The sequence below is a fragment of the Oncorhynchus mykiss genome, chromosome 12, assembly GCF_013265735.2.
Source record: "Oncorhynchus mykiss isolate Arlee chromosome 12, USDA_OmykA_1.1, whole genome shotgun sequence".
Taxonomy (NCBI): Eukaryota; Metazoa; Chordata; class Actinopteri; order Salmoniformes; family Salmonidae; genus Oncorhynchus; species Oncorhynchus mykiss.
The window spans coordinates 33,871,838-33,889,562 of NC_048576.1; the positions used below are offsets into that span (position 1 = coordinate 33,871,838).

Genomic DNA, 17,725 nt, shown 5'->3' on the forward strand with positions numbered 1-17,725 from the left:
AAGCCATTATGTCACTGGGATCTGAGGTAACAGGGCCTGGCCTATGACTCCAACTTTGCCTCTCCCGAGCCAGTTGGGGGAGTGGCAGAGATGAGACACGATCAAAGATTGGGGAGAAAAAGGGGGTAAAGTACAAAAGGTGTATGTATATAAATCGTTTTAAATAAGTGTTTGTGGGTGTTAAACCTGTGTTAAAAGATCATTAAAATGACTAATGGGGAAAAAAATGATTGTTTGGGAAAGAAATATAGACCTTGTTTTAAATGTAGTGGTAATAGTTCATTCAGTACAGAAATGTGTAGGCGGTGTAATTTACCCTGTCCTGTTGCTCAATTTACCCAATAGCTTGTCCGGGTATTTTTTTTTATTTTTTAAACTAACGTTTACTTGCATTCGGATTCTTTCGAGACATATACAACATCCTGAAATATATGTAGATATCGTTGTTCGAAATAATACTATATTTCCCTTGACAGAGTTGTGCTGTAAAAGATGGAGACTTTTATTTCCCTCACCAACTTTAAACATCAACTATCTGAGCACGTAACCGATCGCTGCAGCTGTACATAGTCCATCTGTAAATAGCCCACCCAATCTACCTACCCCATCCCCATACTGTTTTTATTTTATTTACTTTTCTGCTCTTTTGCACACCAGTATCTCTACTTGCACATCATCATCTGCTCATTTATCACTCCAGTGTTAATCTGCTAAATTCTAATTATTTTCTCCTCCTCATGCCTTTTGCACACTGTATATAGACTTTCTTTTTTCTACTGTGTCATTGACTTGTTTATTGTGTTATTGGCTTGTTTATTGTTTACTCCATGTGTAACTCTGTGTTGTTGTCTGTGTCACACTGCTTTGCTTTATCTTGGCCAGGTCGCAGTTGCAAATGAGAACTTGTTCTCAACTAGTCTACCTGGTTAAATAAAGGTGAAATAAATAAATTCAAATAAAGAGTGACGCTGAATGTAAATTCTCTCAATTTACGCACTCTCCCATATGTGATGATGCCTAACTCATTACAAGAGCACAGTTAAAGCCCAGTTATCAGTACCTGAACATGTGAGAAGAGTGTAGAGGCCATAGTATGTAGGCCAAACCACTTACTCAGTCCACTTGTTTATTTGTTTAAAAAACAACAACGTTGTATTTATATAAAGTGCAGCCTCCCTCTCTTAGCGAATAGCTAACTAGAACAGCTAAGTGTTCTAGCTAGCCAAGAAGTGGGAAATCGCGGGCAGTAGCGCGTGCCCATTGGATCTGACTGGCGAAAAGGAGGCCCCTGCTTTATTCTAGGACGGTTGGAAGACGCTGACGAGCTCACTACAATAGGTATTTAGCTAGTTACTTGGAACAGCAACCACAGGTAAACACTGGAAATACATTATTTAATTAAATGTAACTTCGCTAGCATTGATGAAAACTAAACATTGTTTGATTAATTGGTTGTTATTTAGCTAGCTAGCTACTAAAACATAGCTATTGATAACTTTTTTTGCTAACGTTATACTGTAGCTAGGTAACTACTGTATTTGGGCACAGTGATAACGACAGCTAGCTAGCAATACGTTGTTGTTGATGCTTTGTAGATAGCGGTGTCAGGCTAACTAGTAAAAATGTTTTTATTTTTTATTAATGTATTATTAGACTCTGAGTGAAGACACTGGAATAAGATGAAAATAAATTAAAACCAGCAGGCTAGACCTACTGCAGGTTTGTGAAATTCAAATAAAATTGTAAAGTTATGTCACCTGCGCAGGATATAACAAGTGTAGACGTTACCGTGAAATGCTTACTTACAAGCCTTAAGTCAACAAAGCAGTTTTAAGAAAAATACCGAGGTTATATACCGGGGGTACCGGTGTTGTCCCGAAACCCACCCGCCAGCCAGACAGAATCCCCCTGCGTTCTTCATTGCTGCGACTTGCTTGCAAGTCGAGACTTCTGCTCTTCACTCCGTTGTCAGTTTAGCCTATATTTCACTGCTCTTAGTAGCAGAAAGCATTTTTGCTTGCAGTTTTCGGTTTGGCTCTTTGTTTCAAGTGTACGTGGCGGTTCTAGCTTGTATGACGCCCTGGGCGAGCGCCCCCCCCCCCCCTCCTCCCTTCAGCCCCCCCCCCCCTCCCCCCCCCCTCCCTTCAGCGCCCCCCCCCCCTCCCTTCAGCGCCCCCCCCTCCCTTCAGCGCCCCCCCCCCCCTCCTCACTTCAGCGCCCCCCCACTCCCTCCCTTCAGCGCCCCCCCACTCCATTTGTTTAATATAACACACATACATTCATTATTAATTTCGGTTGCCTATCCTGAGGTGAAGTTAGTTCAACAGAAAGTATTTGACACTGATGTATGCCACAGAAAGTATTTGACTAGACACAAAATAAAAGTAATTAGCGGGGGAGGGGGGAGATTTTCCGAACAACACCAGTACCGAGTCAATGTGCCGACAGTGAGTAGCAGCAGCAGTATATATATTTTTTTAAAGATCGAGGGGTCAATGCAAATAGGCCAGGTTGACATTTTATTAATTAGAATGTGATGTCATAAACTTCATGTCATAAACTGATGGCTGCATTGTCAAAACATTGTCAAAACTGTCATGAGAAAAATGTCTCATGATTGTTTGCTTTCCAGACTGCCTCTCTGTGCCTCTGTTTAACCAGAAGAAAAGGAGTAGGCTGCCTTTGACATCCAATCCCTCAGAGAAGAAATTCTGTTCCGGCAATGAATACATGCCTACACACAGCTCTGCTTCATCCATCATCAACACATCAGGTAAGAGGAGTATAGGCTACTGCTCATGGACTTCAGTAGTAGCAATAATCAGATGTGTTCTGTGATTCATAAACTTTGCTTTTATTATTCATTTTTCTTGGATTTTAAAAGCGTGAGATTCTACTATCTCGGTCACTAGATGGCACTACACACAAAGAAAAATCATTTTTGCTGCCAAAATCTCAATGCTGTAACAACATTTTTTACCTCTACTCAGGTAACACAGGCTATTACCAAGATCAAGCCCCAAGGTGTCCTGCACCTGCTGTTCAGCACAATCAGTGCAGCAGACAAAGCAACCAGCAGTCTCAACAAATGTCTCAGTGTCCTAACAGTCAACCTGTTCCGGTACCTGTGGGGAGAAGCTTTGCACCTTCACACCCATACAACACTGGGAATACAGGGTAGAGGCAGTCATTATAGCGCAGATAAAAAGTTAACCTGCAGATGAACACTGTCTATATGCTGTATAGTACTAGAGATTCTTTTTTTGACGGTTGATTTTGCAACACACAAACCTGTCATATCAGTGTTTCGCATATGTCCAGTCTGCAGATGGGACAGCCACCAGTGAGGCAGGACTCAAGAGCCCCTACAAACCCCAGACAGAGCAACTACAACGCCCCTTGCAGCAGTGGGAACACACAGAGCAAGCCGGTATCCCCAAGCAGCTACTCTCAGATGGGTCAGCAGCAGTCAGGTTACAGACAGAGACAGGACAACCCACCAGAGCCTCCTCTTTACTCCCAGCAGTCTAAACCCACTCCCCCTCCAAGCAGACCAAGTCACGGTCCTGGAACACAGAAGCAGAACACATCCTGGAAGTTTATAACCACCACCAACACTGGGCCACAGAAACAACTGATGGAAGATAGTAGAGACACATATCAAACTCAAAATACCTCTCAGTCTCAGGTACAACATGTAAGTCATCTGTGCTAATTGTAGTTTATAGTTTAACACTGTAGGACCCTCAAACCCAACTTTGGACCTCGAAGCCAGTTCCTCTCTAATCAGGAACTGATTTAGAGCTGGGCCACCAGGTGGGTGCAATTAATTATCTGGTAGAACAGAAAACCAGCAGGCCTTACCACGTAGGGTAACAGCTGAATACCCCTGCTGTAAGAAAACAGGTTTCCGTAGATTACTTACCATAAAATAACAATTATATAGTTTTCATATTTAACCCAATTGTAGGTATATCTTTTCATGCTATCTTGTAAAATGTATGTTGTTCAATGCTAGATCAGTGATTTTAAAGTATTAATGTCTCTTTTATATTGTGACGGCGCCATCTGTGTTCCAGGTCAAACCAGCAACTGAGAACTCTCTGAGGATCCTGACTGCTGTCATTGATGGCATTAGACACTGGATCCATTTCAAGGGCAGAGCCCCGTACCTATTTGAGATTTTCGGTAAGTTCTCAAGAAGTGTCACCTTTCTAACATTGTATTTACTATTACTGGTACTCTATACACAATTTTTGTAATGTTATTTTATTCTATTAATTTATAGTCTATGTTCGTCCCACAGCCACTCTTGACTCTGTAGTCACCGCCGGGTCTCATGGAGCTAAGAACTTCCTCATGAGAGATGAGAAAGAGGTGGTGCAGTGTGTCTTCTATGAAAATGTGAGTCAGAAAAACACTTCCTCTTTAATAGGAAATTGAGACATGCAGTTACAGGGCTGTCTAGAGTTAATCAGAGGACAACAATCAATTACTTCATGTTCAGCACATTTTTTAAGGCCTAAAAAATCAACACTTTTTTTCAGTATGAAGAACTTTGGTGACTTTTATTTCAACAGGATACTTACCAGCTGCTACTGATCAACAGCATTATAAAGCAGTAGTTAGTTTTTCAACAATGCTGGAGGATATGGCTTCTCAAATCGTAGTGTATCTCCAGGGTGGATACCCATTATGTTACCTTTACCATGTTGTGCTGGATGTATACCCTTTATGTCTAATGCGTCTCTGCTCCATCCCCACGAGGAGCTGGCGTTGCCCAGGCTGATCCGAGGCCAGGTGCACCGCTGTGTGGGGAACTACGACCACACCAGGGACACCCTCACCTGTGTGTCTGTCAGGGCCGCTCTGCCCTCAGAGCAGAGGAACGCACATGAGTCTATCAAAGCCTCGGATGCTGAGATGAGGGACCTGGTGAAATCACTCAGTGAAGTCTGATCAGCAGCACAGAAACACATAAGGGAGCTTCCAGCAACTGTTCAAAGGCAAAACAATTGTCTTTGCCAATGGGTTCTTGAGTATCACTACATGGCAAGTGCTCTCCACTATTAGAAACTGTATATAGAGTCCTACTGTATGTAGATCCTTGACATGTCTGAAGATTCTCCAGGGATGAGTAGTACGTGATACCCCTATTTTATTTTTGAAAGAATATTCTGAACTGGGCAGTTCAAGTGTATACAGTTTCACCTGCTTGCCTGTAAAGGGCGCCATCTGTTTGTGACAAGCAACATATTAAGATTGTGTGTTTATGAATTTCCCAATGTTAAATATGTACGTGCATCTGTATATCATCAGATTACAGGTAAGATATTTCATATTTTTCTTGTGTATATAATACTTAACACATAAAAAATGTAATATGTGCAATTCTGGTTTTGGACACAAAATAAAACCCCCTTCTCTTCCTCAGTTAAATGTTTAATTACAAAGAAAATTCACAGAACAGCAAACATTGTTAAGAGGGAAGTTTCAGATAAAACAAACATTGTTGATGTAATAAGTCAAATTATATATTTGGGGGGGGGGGGGGGGGGGGGCAGTTAAGAATGAAAAGTGAGCTACAATAACATACAGTTATTAGTTTATTTACAACCAACATATTACAATGGAAAAACTAGTTCTACTACTCTACAAAAACAGTTTCACCAGTGCTGAGACTTGACACACAATGTTTCAACATTATATCGGGGTACAAATCCTGTGCAGTAAGTGAACCCCAGTCATTCCCAGTATCAAGCACAGTATGAGGTCCAATACAAATACCAGCATTTCTTTCTTGGTCTTCTTTTCAAAACATGGCAACACAATTACATACGTTTTTTTATCATGACTTTTCCTCTTTTTAAGTAATTTTGGCAATTTTCAATGACATTCATCTCAGTATTAAGCTCGCATGCACACACACACATTGGAATGCAGTATGTATGTAAAAGCACACCGATTTGTGGAATTGGCTGCGTAGTCAGGGAAATTATACAATTTGTCCATGAAACATGATAAGAATAAAACGATTCAATTAGGAGAAATGTGATGGCAAAAACACACTAATCCATTGGCTTATCTCAGAAGTTAATTATTTTTAGCCACACTTTACATATTACCTGGATAATGTGTCAACTTAACACTGATAACTGCGGGCTAAGTTCAATTTGTACTGCTCTCAAGTTGTGCCACTCTACTTGGTGTATGGGCATGCCAGGAATTAATGCATTAGCTGCATGTCACAACCTTTTAATTTAGTGATTAAAGTGATTTTCCTCTTGTGAATAAATTGTCAGGGGCATAATTCAACACAAGTACAGCTCTCTCTCTCATTGCCTTCAAGCTTTAAGAAGAGATCAGTTTTTTTCTTCTATAGAACATTCTTCCAAATTCAAGAAGATTATAATGTACAGAAGAAGCACATCTTGAAACATATACAGGAAAAGTACAGCACACAGGGAAAATAATAACGTGAACATTTCTATACTACAATATCCACAGTTGAAGTAGATAGTAACCTGATATTAATAAACTCTTAGAAAAAAATATGATATCTAGAACCTAAAAGGGTTCTTCGGCTGTCCCCATAGGAGAACCCTTTTTGGTTCCAGGTAGAACACTTTTGGGTTCAATGCAATGTAGAACCCAAAAGCGTTCTACCTGGAACCAAAAAGGACAGACAAATAACTGTTTTGGAACCCATTTTTCTAAGAGTGTAGTATTGAAGTAACTTGTCTTGGTTTTGTTATAAAGGCACACGTTGGTATGGTCAGAGCAGATATATTTTAATCTAGATCAGCTGTTTTACTATTTATTAACTAACCCCAACTTTATCTGCACTCTAGTCTAGAATTTCAAGACAATGCTATCTTATCTTCTTGCCTTTCGCCTGATTTAATGTAGTCCTGAATTATAGTGTATCGCTAGTATTGTGTTGTGTAAAAACTGAAATAATAATGACTTGGGCTAACAAGACAACCATATTAACACTAGGAACTCTGGAAAGGTTGGTAGAAGGATGCCATGTCATCCCAACATCAAATTTGTAACAAATGCTCTTCACATGCCTTAAAAGTTGACTATCAGACAATTATTGTGTTATTATGCACACCTCTTTATCTATATTAATTTGTCTTGAAGGCAGGTCAGACACTTCTGTATTGTTTGGTACATCTCCTCCATTGAAAAACGTGTCCAACAATTTCTCTAGAATTGTTACTGTCCAATGGGTCACTGCTTGAGACTTGTTGAAAATGTGAATGGTCTCTGACCTTTTAGAACCATGTTGAAGGTGTAGGCTAAGTCAGATGGCGAGTCCCCAGGCTAATGTTTCACTGTGCTACACGTCCATCTGATGACATCCTTACAGCCAGAGTGTTGTTCAATACTGGATCCAAACTGCATCTAGATCCAAACCTATATACAATCCCCTTTCCTCAAACTCCTCTGGACGGAGTCTTTGAATGCGCTCACTGTGTTGAGATCTATGGGTCTGAGTCAATGTCATAACTTTCTGATCCTTGCTTTGTCTTGATGTTAAATGGGTCTCCTATTGTCTTGACTGTTCGCCATATGCACATGAACCCATTGAAGATTGAAGCGTGTCCATGTCCTTTGATAACTGTAGAAATGTTTCATATTGTCTGTTAATCTCATGCCACCCTTGACGATTGAAGATTCTCCTTATTGTCCCACCTTTTCTCTTGCAAACAGCTCTGATGATTCTGGAATGTTACACTTATTCAGTATTGCCCACTATTAATGTCACCCTGGAGTCATTATGGTTATAGACCTGACCATCACCCTCTGTCTGGTTACTGCAATGTTTAACCAACTTTCTATGTATAACAGATGTATACTTCTGTCCATCTGAACAGAGGTTGTTGTTATCAATCCTTGTGTTTCTTTCAAACATGTATTTTTTCCAGAAAAAAAACAGAAAATGCAAAGTCACAAATTGACAGTAAAATAAAGAACATAACAATAAGGTAAATTATTAGATCAAATAAATATATTTTGCTTGAAGGAAGACGGTACATAAATGTTATTCACAGTTGTGTATAGCCTAGTTGTATATCAGTGGGCAGGGCTTTTTAAAATGGCATCCTACAGAAGAAGTGGACGCAGGGGTTTCTCCATCTCCATGACATCATACACGGACGTAGGGAGTATTGTAGTAGACTGACTGGATGAGGGTGGGGTCAGTTGTTGCCCTATAAGAGAGTGGGCAAGGGTGTCGGGGACAGGTGCTCCTTTGGGGCGTATTTGGCGAAGAAAGGCAGGAAGAGTGTGAGCATGACGCTGACGATGGCCAGCATGTATCCCCAGCCAATCTGGCAGTCCCCGGCATAATAGATGTCTGAGTCCCCGCAGAAGGATCTCACCAAGGTGGAGTTGAGCCCAAAGGGATAGACCAGCAGCCCAGATCCCATGATAAACACTGGAGGAGAGATGAGAAATGGAAGAGGCTTTGGTTACAACCAGGGTTACATTCAAATACAATATCTTTAGACAGCACTTTGGACAACAAGATCCCCTATTGTTCAGCTTCCCACAAATATATCTTACATCCCTCCTTCTCATGTGCTTCTCTCAGTTATCCTTACATTTCAATCATCCTTCCAACTGAACTAAATCAAATATCCAGCTGTAAAAGTTTCCATCCCGGCTCTTTGCGTTCAGCTTGACAAGTGTTCCTGGTAATGTTGACCCCTGGCCACTTGGTGGCACTAGAGGTTTTGCATTATGAGCCAACAGCCCACAGATACGGTCAAAAGTGTAATTTAGGAGCTTCACTGTCTGCCCTATCTCCAGTTGCACCCTGAATAGCACCTATAGAAAAATAAATCACTATTGAGATTGAGTCTCAACCCAGCCAGGGAGTGATGGAGGAAGGACTGATTGAGGAGAGGAAATAGGCTTTTTATGTAAAAAAAAAAAAAAAAGGAGCTCTGATGGCTCTGGATTGACAGGCCTGGCTAATGCAAAGTGAATCATGTCTCCCAAAAACCATTAGCACTTCTCATGCCAAACTGACGACCACAAGAAAAGAGCCTGGCACTTTAATATGCAGCAATCAGCTTTCCCAGACAGTATCACATCCTTAGTGCCCCATGTAGCGACTGGCTGAGAGAGTGGCTCAGTTTTTCAAAATTGAGTTAGGTCTGCCAGCCAGCGCTGCCAAGAAGCAGCTATCCATTGCTGAGTATCATCATTCCTACTCTTACTCATGTTGAGGAAAAACTAAGGTTATATTTCCATTAAACTGGACTGTCATTGTTTGTTTTTTACGGTACAATGAAATAATAGGGTACTATCGATAACGAGCTATCATTCACAGCTGTCTGTCTGTCTGTCTATAAAACACATTAAACACGTATCATCTTTTGTTCATGTATTGATTCCAGAGTTTCTGAGTTTCAAGGACAGTGTAGCAGCAGAGTGTAATAGTGTAATAGTGAAGTTATAAGATAAGGCAATGGGGATGTCAAGTATCAAAATTGTTTTATGCTACAATGTTATAGATTTTTGGGAAAGGGTTGAAGGGAGCTCTATATTATGACATGTTCCATGCAGAGAGAGTGATAAGATGTAACTTTTTGATGTGTGTTTGAAAACCCTTTGGGAGAGACTGGTGAGAGTCATGCTAAGGGCACAGAGGAGAGATAAACTGATAGAGATAGGGAGAAAAACAAGGAGAGAAAATGAGAAGGAGAAAAACTGAGTCAGAGAAAGAAGGGGGTGAGAAAAAGGAAATAGGTGGCAAAAAAATAAGTACAAGAAGCAGAGGGAACGGGGAGAGGTTGTATGTGTTGGAAGTTAGGGCACTGTGTACCAGAATCACCCCATTAGAGTGAGCTGTTTGAGGCTGAGGATGTGGCTGCTGGAGCCCCAACCCAGAGCTGAGGATGCTGTACCCCCAATCCACCCAGAGCTCTGTCTCTGTCCTGCTCAGAATGGCCCTGTGTTTATCTGCAGGGGCCCGGCTCTTCAAAGCAGCCTGGCTAATGATACTTTAATGGCCTTCTCTATCAAACTATCATTGGTTTTGTGGAAGGTGCACAAAGACACAGGCAGGGTTTCCTTTTCAAGGCACTTCCCTCGTCGTTCCTCTCCACAACAGAGAGATGACAGCAGTCACACACAGCCAAAACCCAAATGGATAAATAATGAAGAAACATGCCAGGCCCCCAAATAGTCGATGCAGGAATTAAATCAAACCACATAACATAGCTTTGAAACAAGTGGCACGAAAGCCTTGAGGGTAGGTATACGGAGAGGGGGCAATTGTTGTCTGCATCAGATAAGCACTGTGCCTCAGGTCGATATGATCGCTCTAGGCTGCATAGCTCTGTTAATGGGAACAGACTTATCAAGAACGTACAAGTCTGACAACCCTGGACTCACTTTACCTGGATAAAGTCTGAAGACTAGAGTAGATTACTGTGTTGCTGTATGTACGACGACTGGGAAGATCTATAGCTACTGTGTTATGTACTATAGGATTACTGGGAAGATCAAACTGAAGCATTTATCTTTGATTTATGTTGCCTATTGATGATTAAAAACATGTATACACAGTCAGTCTGTGATATAATAAATGTACTGTACACATTACAGGAGGTTGGTGGCACCTGAATTGGGGAGGACGGGCTCGTGGTAATGGCTGGAGCGGAATAAGTGGAATGGTATCAAATACATCAAACATGTTGTTTCCATGCATTTGATGTCATTCCATATGCTCCGTTCCATCTATAATTATGAACCGTCATCCCCTCAACAGCCCCCTGTGGTATACAGCTGAAGTTGGAAGTTTAGGATGGAGTCATTAAAACTAGTTTTTCAAACACTCCACAAATTTCTTGTTAAACTATAGTTTTGGCAAGTCGGTTAGGACATCTACTATGTGCATGACACAAGTAATTTTTCCAACAATTGTTTACAGACAGATTATTTCACTTATAATTCACTGTATCACAATTCCATTGGGTCAGAAGTTTACATACACTAAGTTGACTGTGCCTTTAAACAGCTTGGAAAATTCCAGAAAATTCTGTCATGACTTTAGAAGCTTCTGGTAACTCAGTGCCTCTTTGCTTGACATCATGGGAAAATCAAAAGAAATCATCAATTTTTTTTGAGAAGTCTGGTTCATCCTTGGGAGCAATTTCCAAATGCCTGAAGGTGCCATGTTCATCTGTACAAACAATAGTACGCAAGAATAAACACCATGGGACCACGCAGTCGTCATACCACTCAGGAAGGAGACGTGATGATAGAGATGAACGTACTTTGGTGTGAAAGGTGCAAATCTAACCCAGAACAACAGCAAAGGACCTTGTGAAGATGCTGGAGGAAACAGGTACAAAACTATCTATATCCACAGTAAAACGAGTCCTATATCGACATAACCTCAATGGCCGCTCAGCAAGGAAGAAGCCACTGCTCCAAAACTGCCATAAAAAAGCCAGAATAAGGTTTGCTACTGCACATGGGGACAAAGATCGTACTTTCTGGAGAAATGTCCTCTGGTCTGATGAAACAAAAATAGAACTGTTTGGCCATAATGACCATCGTTATGTTTGGAGGAAAAAGGGGGAGGCTTGCAAGCCGAAGAACACCATCTCAACCATGAAGCAGAATCATGCTGTGGGGGTGCTTTGCTGCAGGAGGGACTGGTGCACTTCACAAAATAGATGGCATCACGAGGCAGGAAAACTATATCGATATATTGAAGCACCATCTCAAGATATCAGTCAGGAAGTTAAAGCTTGGTTGCAAATGGGTCTTCCAAATGGACAATGACCCCAAGCATACTGCCAAAGTTGTGGCAAAATGGCTTAAGGACAACAAAGTCAAGGTATTGGAATGGCCATCACAAAGCCCTGACCTGAATCCTATTGAAAATGTGTGGGCTGAACTGAAAAAGCATGTGCGAGCAAGGAGGCCTACCAACCTGACTCAGTTACATCAGCTCTGTTGGGAGGAATGGGCCAAAATTCCCCTAAACTGGGAAGCTTGTGAAGCTTGGGAAGCTTGTGGAAGGCTACCCGAAACGTTTGACCGAAGTTAAACAATTTAAAGGCAATGCTACCAAATACTAATTGTGTGTATGTAAACTTCTGACCCACTGGGAATGTGATGAAAGAAATAAAAGCTGAAATATATAATTCTACTATTATTCTGACATTTCACATTCTTAAAATAAAGTGGTGATCCTAACTGGCCTAAAACAGGGAATTTTTACTAGGATTAAATGTCAGGAATTGTGAAAAACTGAGTTTAAATGTATTTGGCTAAGGTGTATGTAAACTTCCGACGTTAACTGTACATCCAGTACATGATGGTTTTGATGATGTTCAGGATTACATGTACTGTATGCATGCATATACAGTACATACCATTTAGTGATTTGACTCGTGTTCAACCTTGAGTAAAAGGTGAAAACTTCATTTGAGAGATTAGCAGTAGCAGCCCACTATGGACACAGATGGGTAAATGCAATCTCATGAATATAGAAGCTGAGGGAGCAGTAACAAATTACACGATGGTGCGATGCAGTGAAACTGCATATGGTAACCTCACAGCATTCATTATTCTCCCATCCAACAGGGCCAGGGGAGTGGAGAAAGCATCCCGCTCTCATCTCATATGCCATATTGAATGTCCCATGTTTTATTGACATGTTTAGAGAGACATAATGGACGTGTGATTATAAAGGGCAAACTCAGTTATTCTGGAGTTGGGACTTGACTTGAGAGTGTTTGTGGAGTTCACCTGAATACAAAATATCCACAATGGCAACTTGGCAAGTGCTGTAAAACCCAAGCTACGATAACATAAAAGTAAATAATGTAGCATTAAAACGGGCCACAAACAACCATTGAGCTGACTTACATTCTGTAAACTGCACATAGAATTGTAAAGCACCAAGGATGATCTAAATCCTAAAACAACAACGATAATTTGGATGGGCGACTCGGAACTGGTCCCAGATACAATGAGTATCCATCAAGAGTGGGGCAGGAGGACTTTTGACGCCACACTTGGCCAGTTGGGCGGCAGGTACAGCAGTAATAAAGGCAGTTAGCCACGAAGAAGAGCTGTTAAAACGTAATTACGGGAGTTTAAAGAGCCGTCTCCACAATAGCTGCATGGCAGTGAAAAGCGTTCAGCACAGCACTTCAACACACATCTCCTTCCTTCTTCCTGTTCCTATTAGACACCGTTTACTGTGCTTCCTGCGCCATTCACGCTCATGTGCACACAAGCCATGTACATTCTTGGAGATTGGAATCAGGTGGGACTGGAAGGGAGGGCATGAGAACAATTAACGGGGAAGAGAAAGACAGAGGAAACAATGGGAAAAGGATACTGTAGGTCACCCAGGGGCTAATGTGTCTTATTTACAGACACCCCACATCCATGCAGACACACAGACGGACAAACACAGAGACGGCAAACATGGATCACAATGGAAAGCAAAGCTATAGATTTACACCTTGGGGTAAGTCAGTCACGAATCACTGCCACTCTATCAGCTCTCTGTGTTTATCTGTATGTGTGTGTGTATGTGTGTATGTGTGTTTGTGTGTGCGCGCATGCATGCGTGTGTGCTGTAGCAAGGACAGCACAGAGTCTAACCGCACTTATAAATTACCCTGCAGCCTGTCTGGCTGAATACAACAACAGCAAAGCCGATGTGATACTAATGAAAGTAAATCACCAGCCAAAACAGAGGCCTGCCTCTCTGTTTAGCAACATATGCTGTTTAAGGATATTCTTTGAGTTCATCCACATGGGTTTGACTTTTTGCTCAGGCTCATCCGTCCTCTGTGGTTACACCACTGACACGGTTATACTTGAAGTTTGAAATCCTGGAAAAACAACCCTAGAATGTTACACAATTGGGATAATTGTTTGTGGCGAACAACTGAGAGAGATTCAGAGAGATGTTCTCCCGATGGTTTGAAGGGCACTCAGCCTCAACCGGCGATGGTTGAAAAAGATCATGTTTTTGACAAACGCAGCAACACTTTGTATAATTGTCCTCCAATAATTTTCACAGACAGCCGTGAAGTCAGGAGGCCTAGGCTCTGATTATCACTGAACCTTTAGTCAATCCTCTAAAATAAACATCCTACTTTTGTAGGAATATGTTTAGTATTCAATCAGATTCAGAGAGAGAAATGGAGAGTAAGGGGGTGGAAAGCAGAGAAGAGAAGAGGCAAAGAAAAGAGAAATGAAGAGAAGAGACGCAAAGAGAAGAAGACAAGACAGAAGAGAAGACAAGAAAAGACAAGAGAAGACAGAAGAGAAGATAAGATAAAGGGAAAAGAAAGAGAAGAGAGGAGATGTGACGTGAAGAGAGACAGGCAAAGCTCAGTAGAGCAGCCTTGATTCTCCTCTCTCTCTTTTCCCTGGACTGTTCAGTGAGAATATGACAGGAGAGAAGAAATGTTGGAAGGAGAGGAGAAGTGAGGAGAGCTCAGCCTTGACTTTATTGCTCTCTCTGGTCGCTTGACTGCTCACGTTTGTCAATGAACTAGTGAGACACGCCAGAAAATGATACTGAATTACACAGCCGTGAGAATGAGAAAAATATAAAGTTTCTATAAAGGTATTTGAAGAGAACTTGTTGGCCCTTAGCCTGTCCCCAGAGTAAGGTGTGTGATGAGGTAGCGTCCATGCGTGACAATGCATTAACTCTCGGCTGGGAACCACAGTAACACCATGGTAACTCTGTATCCAATCACACAGGGTGGACTGAGGTCCCCATTCACTCTCTCTGGGTCAGGCTCAGGGAGGGCTATATATGGGGACTGAGAGGTTTTAGTGAGAGTATATGATACCACAGACGTCATATACCAATAAAATAAAATACTAAATATGTTTTGTTTTCACATACACCGGATATCTGCAGCGATATGTGTTGATTTACAGGGTCAGCCATAGCGTTGGATGTTGTGTGCATGCACTCTGATACTGTAGGTTAGTGTGTGTGGATCATCCAACAACACGCATGCACAAACAACACCCATTAAAACGAAAGGCGATGAACTTTACACTCTGTATAGAGTACTAACGTATTAGCACATAGACTTTTGGCATATTCAAATAGAGTTGTCAACTGTTGGTGAATCATCGAATGAGAACATTAGCCTGTGATACATGACCTTTTAGTTGTCTAGTCAGTCCAATGCCCTGTGGGGCTGAGGGTTATATGACAGTGATCTCCATCAGTGAGTAGTGAGGTGGAATGTGGCCCAGTCTCAGAAGATGATGTGGTCATCCTAGAAATGGATGACTAGAACAGGCATCATGTTGAGTATACCTACACACGTTAAGTGTACCCATGCTAGTAATTCTATTTCTGTGGTGGTCATCCTGTATTTCCTCCACGTACCATCAGAGTACTTAATTACAAGCCATCCTGCTGCTGGTGCTGGGGACCTGGAGGGCCATTCATTATATCGCCAAGACTTCTGCTTTGGATCAAACTTTATTACCTCCCAACGCTGACTGCCATAACTCAGTTAGCACTGAGGAAAGTTGCCCGTGTGATTGAATTAGAGATTGATGTGATGGTTCCCTCCCTGGCCTGGTCTGTCTAATCCTCTGCTCTGGTTAGCCAGGCCTGACTGGCTTGCTGGCTGCTGTTATTTGTCCGTTCTGTCTGCTCCCTCTGGCTCTGTCAATGACTACAGCTACAGCCCCCGCCATGATTACTGTCAGAAATGGCTGAACACACAAACCTCAACAATCATGTTTTCCCCCTGGGTTAGAAACACTGGTGTGAATCTGAGGATAAGCTAAGGTCAAAGGGAAGAGCTTTGACACTTGACAAGTCAAATCACATGCTTCGTAAACAACAGGTGTAAACTAATAGTGAAATGCTTACTTCCCAACAACACAAAATACAACAAAAAACCTTATAATAAATAAATAAATACAATAAAAATACACAATGATAAACACACAATGAGCAATGATAGCTTGGCTATCTATATACATGGGGTACCAAGTTACAAGACGACAGAATAACTATGATAATCGTTGACGGCGAGAGAGGAGATTAAATGGATTGTCAGTGACTCCTCTTCTCCTTGTCCCCCTGCACCCCTATTTCTGCATTCCAGTCTTGCAGCAAACATGGTAGATGAATATGAGGGCTAATGTTGTCCCGAGGGTCACTTATCTCCTACAGTATGGCCCACAAGCATATCTGTGACACTCCCAGTCCTAACAAAGACTAGCCCACAGCAGGAGGCCTGACTAGAACAACCCAGCCACCACACAGGCTCAGATATCATCCACAGAGACTCAGCTACCAGGAAGAGGATGCGATCCTGTGTGTCTCTATCCACAGGAGTCTGCTCTCATTCTCCAAAGGAACTTTCCGTTTGGCTGCTGTCCCAATTGGGATTCTATCTGTCTGGTACTGTGCACTGAAACGACTAGGGGCAGTACAGTCACGCACATACAGAACAATATGTCTTACCTAACCTTACCTCACCTAACTACATACCTGAGAGCTAAGGTCACAGTAACTGAACAAAGAGTGTTCCTCTTCACAATGACAAACACACTGTTATTTTTACTCCTCTGTCGGAGAAGTGTATCCTTGCATTGTTCCCTTGCAGATATTTGGGAGCGGGTGTAAATTTTTTTTTTTAAGAATATACAAATGTATAATACATCTTTATTTGCCAGCACACCACTCATTTATTTGTGTTGCCAGCGTTGTTTGTCAGTGATGAAACTCTGTGACATGAAACATGCTGTAGGCCCTGGAAATACCAAGAATATTCTTTAATTACAGCTGCAGCCTCATAGCCATACATCAAACCTCTTTCGTTCTCGTGATCATTTTTCCTGTTGTCTACCTTTCCCTTGGTTAACAGATGCTGCAGATCCTGCCTACACGTTTGCGTGTCTCTTTTCTTATTTCTAATAGAAGTGGGACTGGTGTTCTGTGGCACAACGTGGATGTTGACGGTGGGTAGATGTGTAAATCTATTTTTAAAACTTTATGAGCCGTTTGCAGTTTAACATTTTTTGTTAAATCAGTGTGTGTGTGTGTGTGTGTGTGTGTGTTTCAGTCAAGTCATTTTCATATCATTTCCTACCATAAAGCCCTATAATGAAAGCAGAAAGGTTGGCAGTGGGGATACGGTGTCTCTTGGAAATTGCTTTTCATTGCCCGCATGCGGAACCTATTCCCATTTCCGTCTCCTTCTCCAGGCAGCCAGGCAGGCAGGTGATAGGTATGGACGACCTCTCCTCTCCCCCTGGTCTGAAGGAGATGGAGGAGAGAGGTCCTGACGGCCCACCATCACATTAAAGCTACAGGCATGTCTGACCATGCAGGGAATTAAACAGGGACTGTGGAGATGACAGGAGGGTTCACATCTCATATGCCAATCTACAGTACCTTCCATGAATATGTCTAGGTGCTACTGGAGGGCCACAGACAGAGACAAGGGAGAGATGTGTATATCATCTCAGTTGCAGTGATTGACAGTGAGTCTAAATGAAAATGTGTTTTATATATGCCCAAGGATCCAAGCGAGAATCACCTGAGTTCTTATTCCTCTGTAAACACACCTCAATGTGCTCAGGGAGATAAATATTATGGTATGAAGATGAAACTCTATTGCTTGCAGCTAACGATGAAGTTAGCTTATAGGTTGTGGTAAACTATGGTGAATTTCAGGTA

At 41.8% G+C, this 17,725-nt stretch overlaps 2 protein-coding genes across 7 annotated transcripts in view; one reads left to right on the forward strand and one right to left on the reverse strand.

The window, feature by feature from the left end:
• The first annotated feature begins 1,177 nt into the window (after nt 1–1,177).
• Nucleotides 1,178–5,564, forward strand: LOC110537484 (spermatogenesis-associated protein 22). Of its 6 annotated transcripts, XM_021623555.2 has the most exons (7): nt 1,178–1,372; nt 2,633–2,773; nt 2,991–3,177; nt 3,322–3,697; nt 4,080–4,188; nt 4,307–4,404; nt 4,768–5,564. In XM_021623555.2, the coding sequence occupies exons 2-7, from the start codon at nt 2,731–2,733 to the stop codon at nt 4,957–4,959; spliced, it is 1,005 nt and encodes a 334-aa protein (XP_021479230.2). In that variant the 5' UTR covers nt 1,178–1,372; nt 2,633–2,730; the 3' UTR covers nt 4,960–5,564. The 6 variants fall into 6 exon arrangements, with proteins under 6 accessions (XP_021479230.2, XP_036793322.1, XP_036793318.1 ...); XM_036937427.1 differs by lacking the exon at nt 2,991–3,177 and having other exon boundaries at nt 1,180–1,372; XM_036937423.1 differs by lacking the exon at nt 1,178–1,372 and having other exon boundaries at nt 2,326–2,773.
• Nucleotides 5,552–17,725, reverse strand: part of LOC110537486 (transmembrane protein 211) — a 204,679-nt gene continuing 192,505 nt past the window's right edge. The window contains exon 4 of the mRNA XM_036937429.1: nt 5,552–8,446. Within this exon, the coding sequence (XP_036793324.1) occupies nt 8,220–8,446 (227 nt within the window). The 3' untranslated portion in view covers nt 5,552–8,219. The remainder of the gene's footprint in view (nt 8,447–17,725) is intronic.

Coding starts and splice junctions, on each gene's coding strand:
- LOC110537484 (XM_036937423.1), top strand. CDS start 2,614: ATGATTGTTTGCTTTCCAGACTGCCTCTCTGTGCCTCTGTTTAACCAG. Junction 3,698..4,079: donor CTCAGTCTCAGGTACAACAT/GTAAGTCATCTG, acceptor TCTGTGTTCCAG/GTCAAACCAGCAACTGAGAA. Junction 4,405..4,767: donor AGTGTGTCTTCTATGAAAAT/GTGAGTCAGAAA, acceptor CATCCCCACGAG/GAGCTGGCGTTGCCCAGGCT.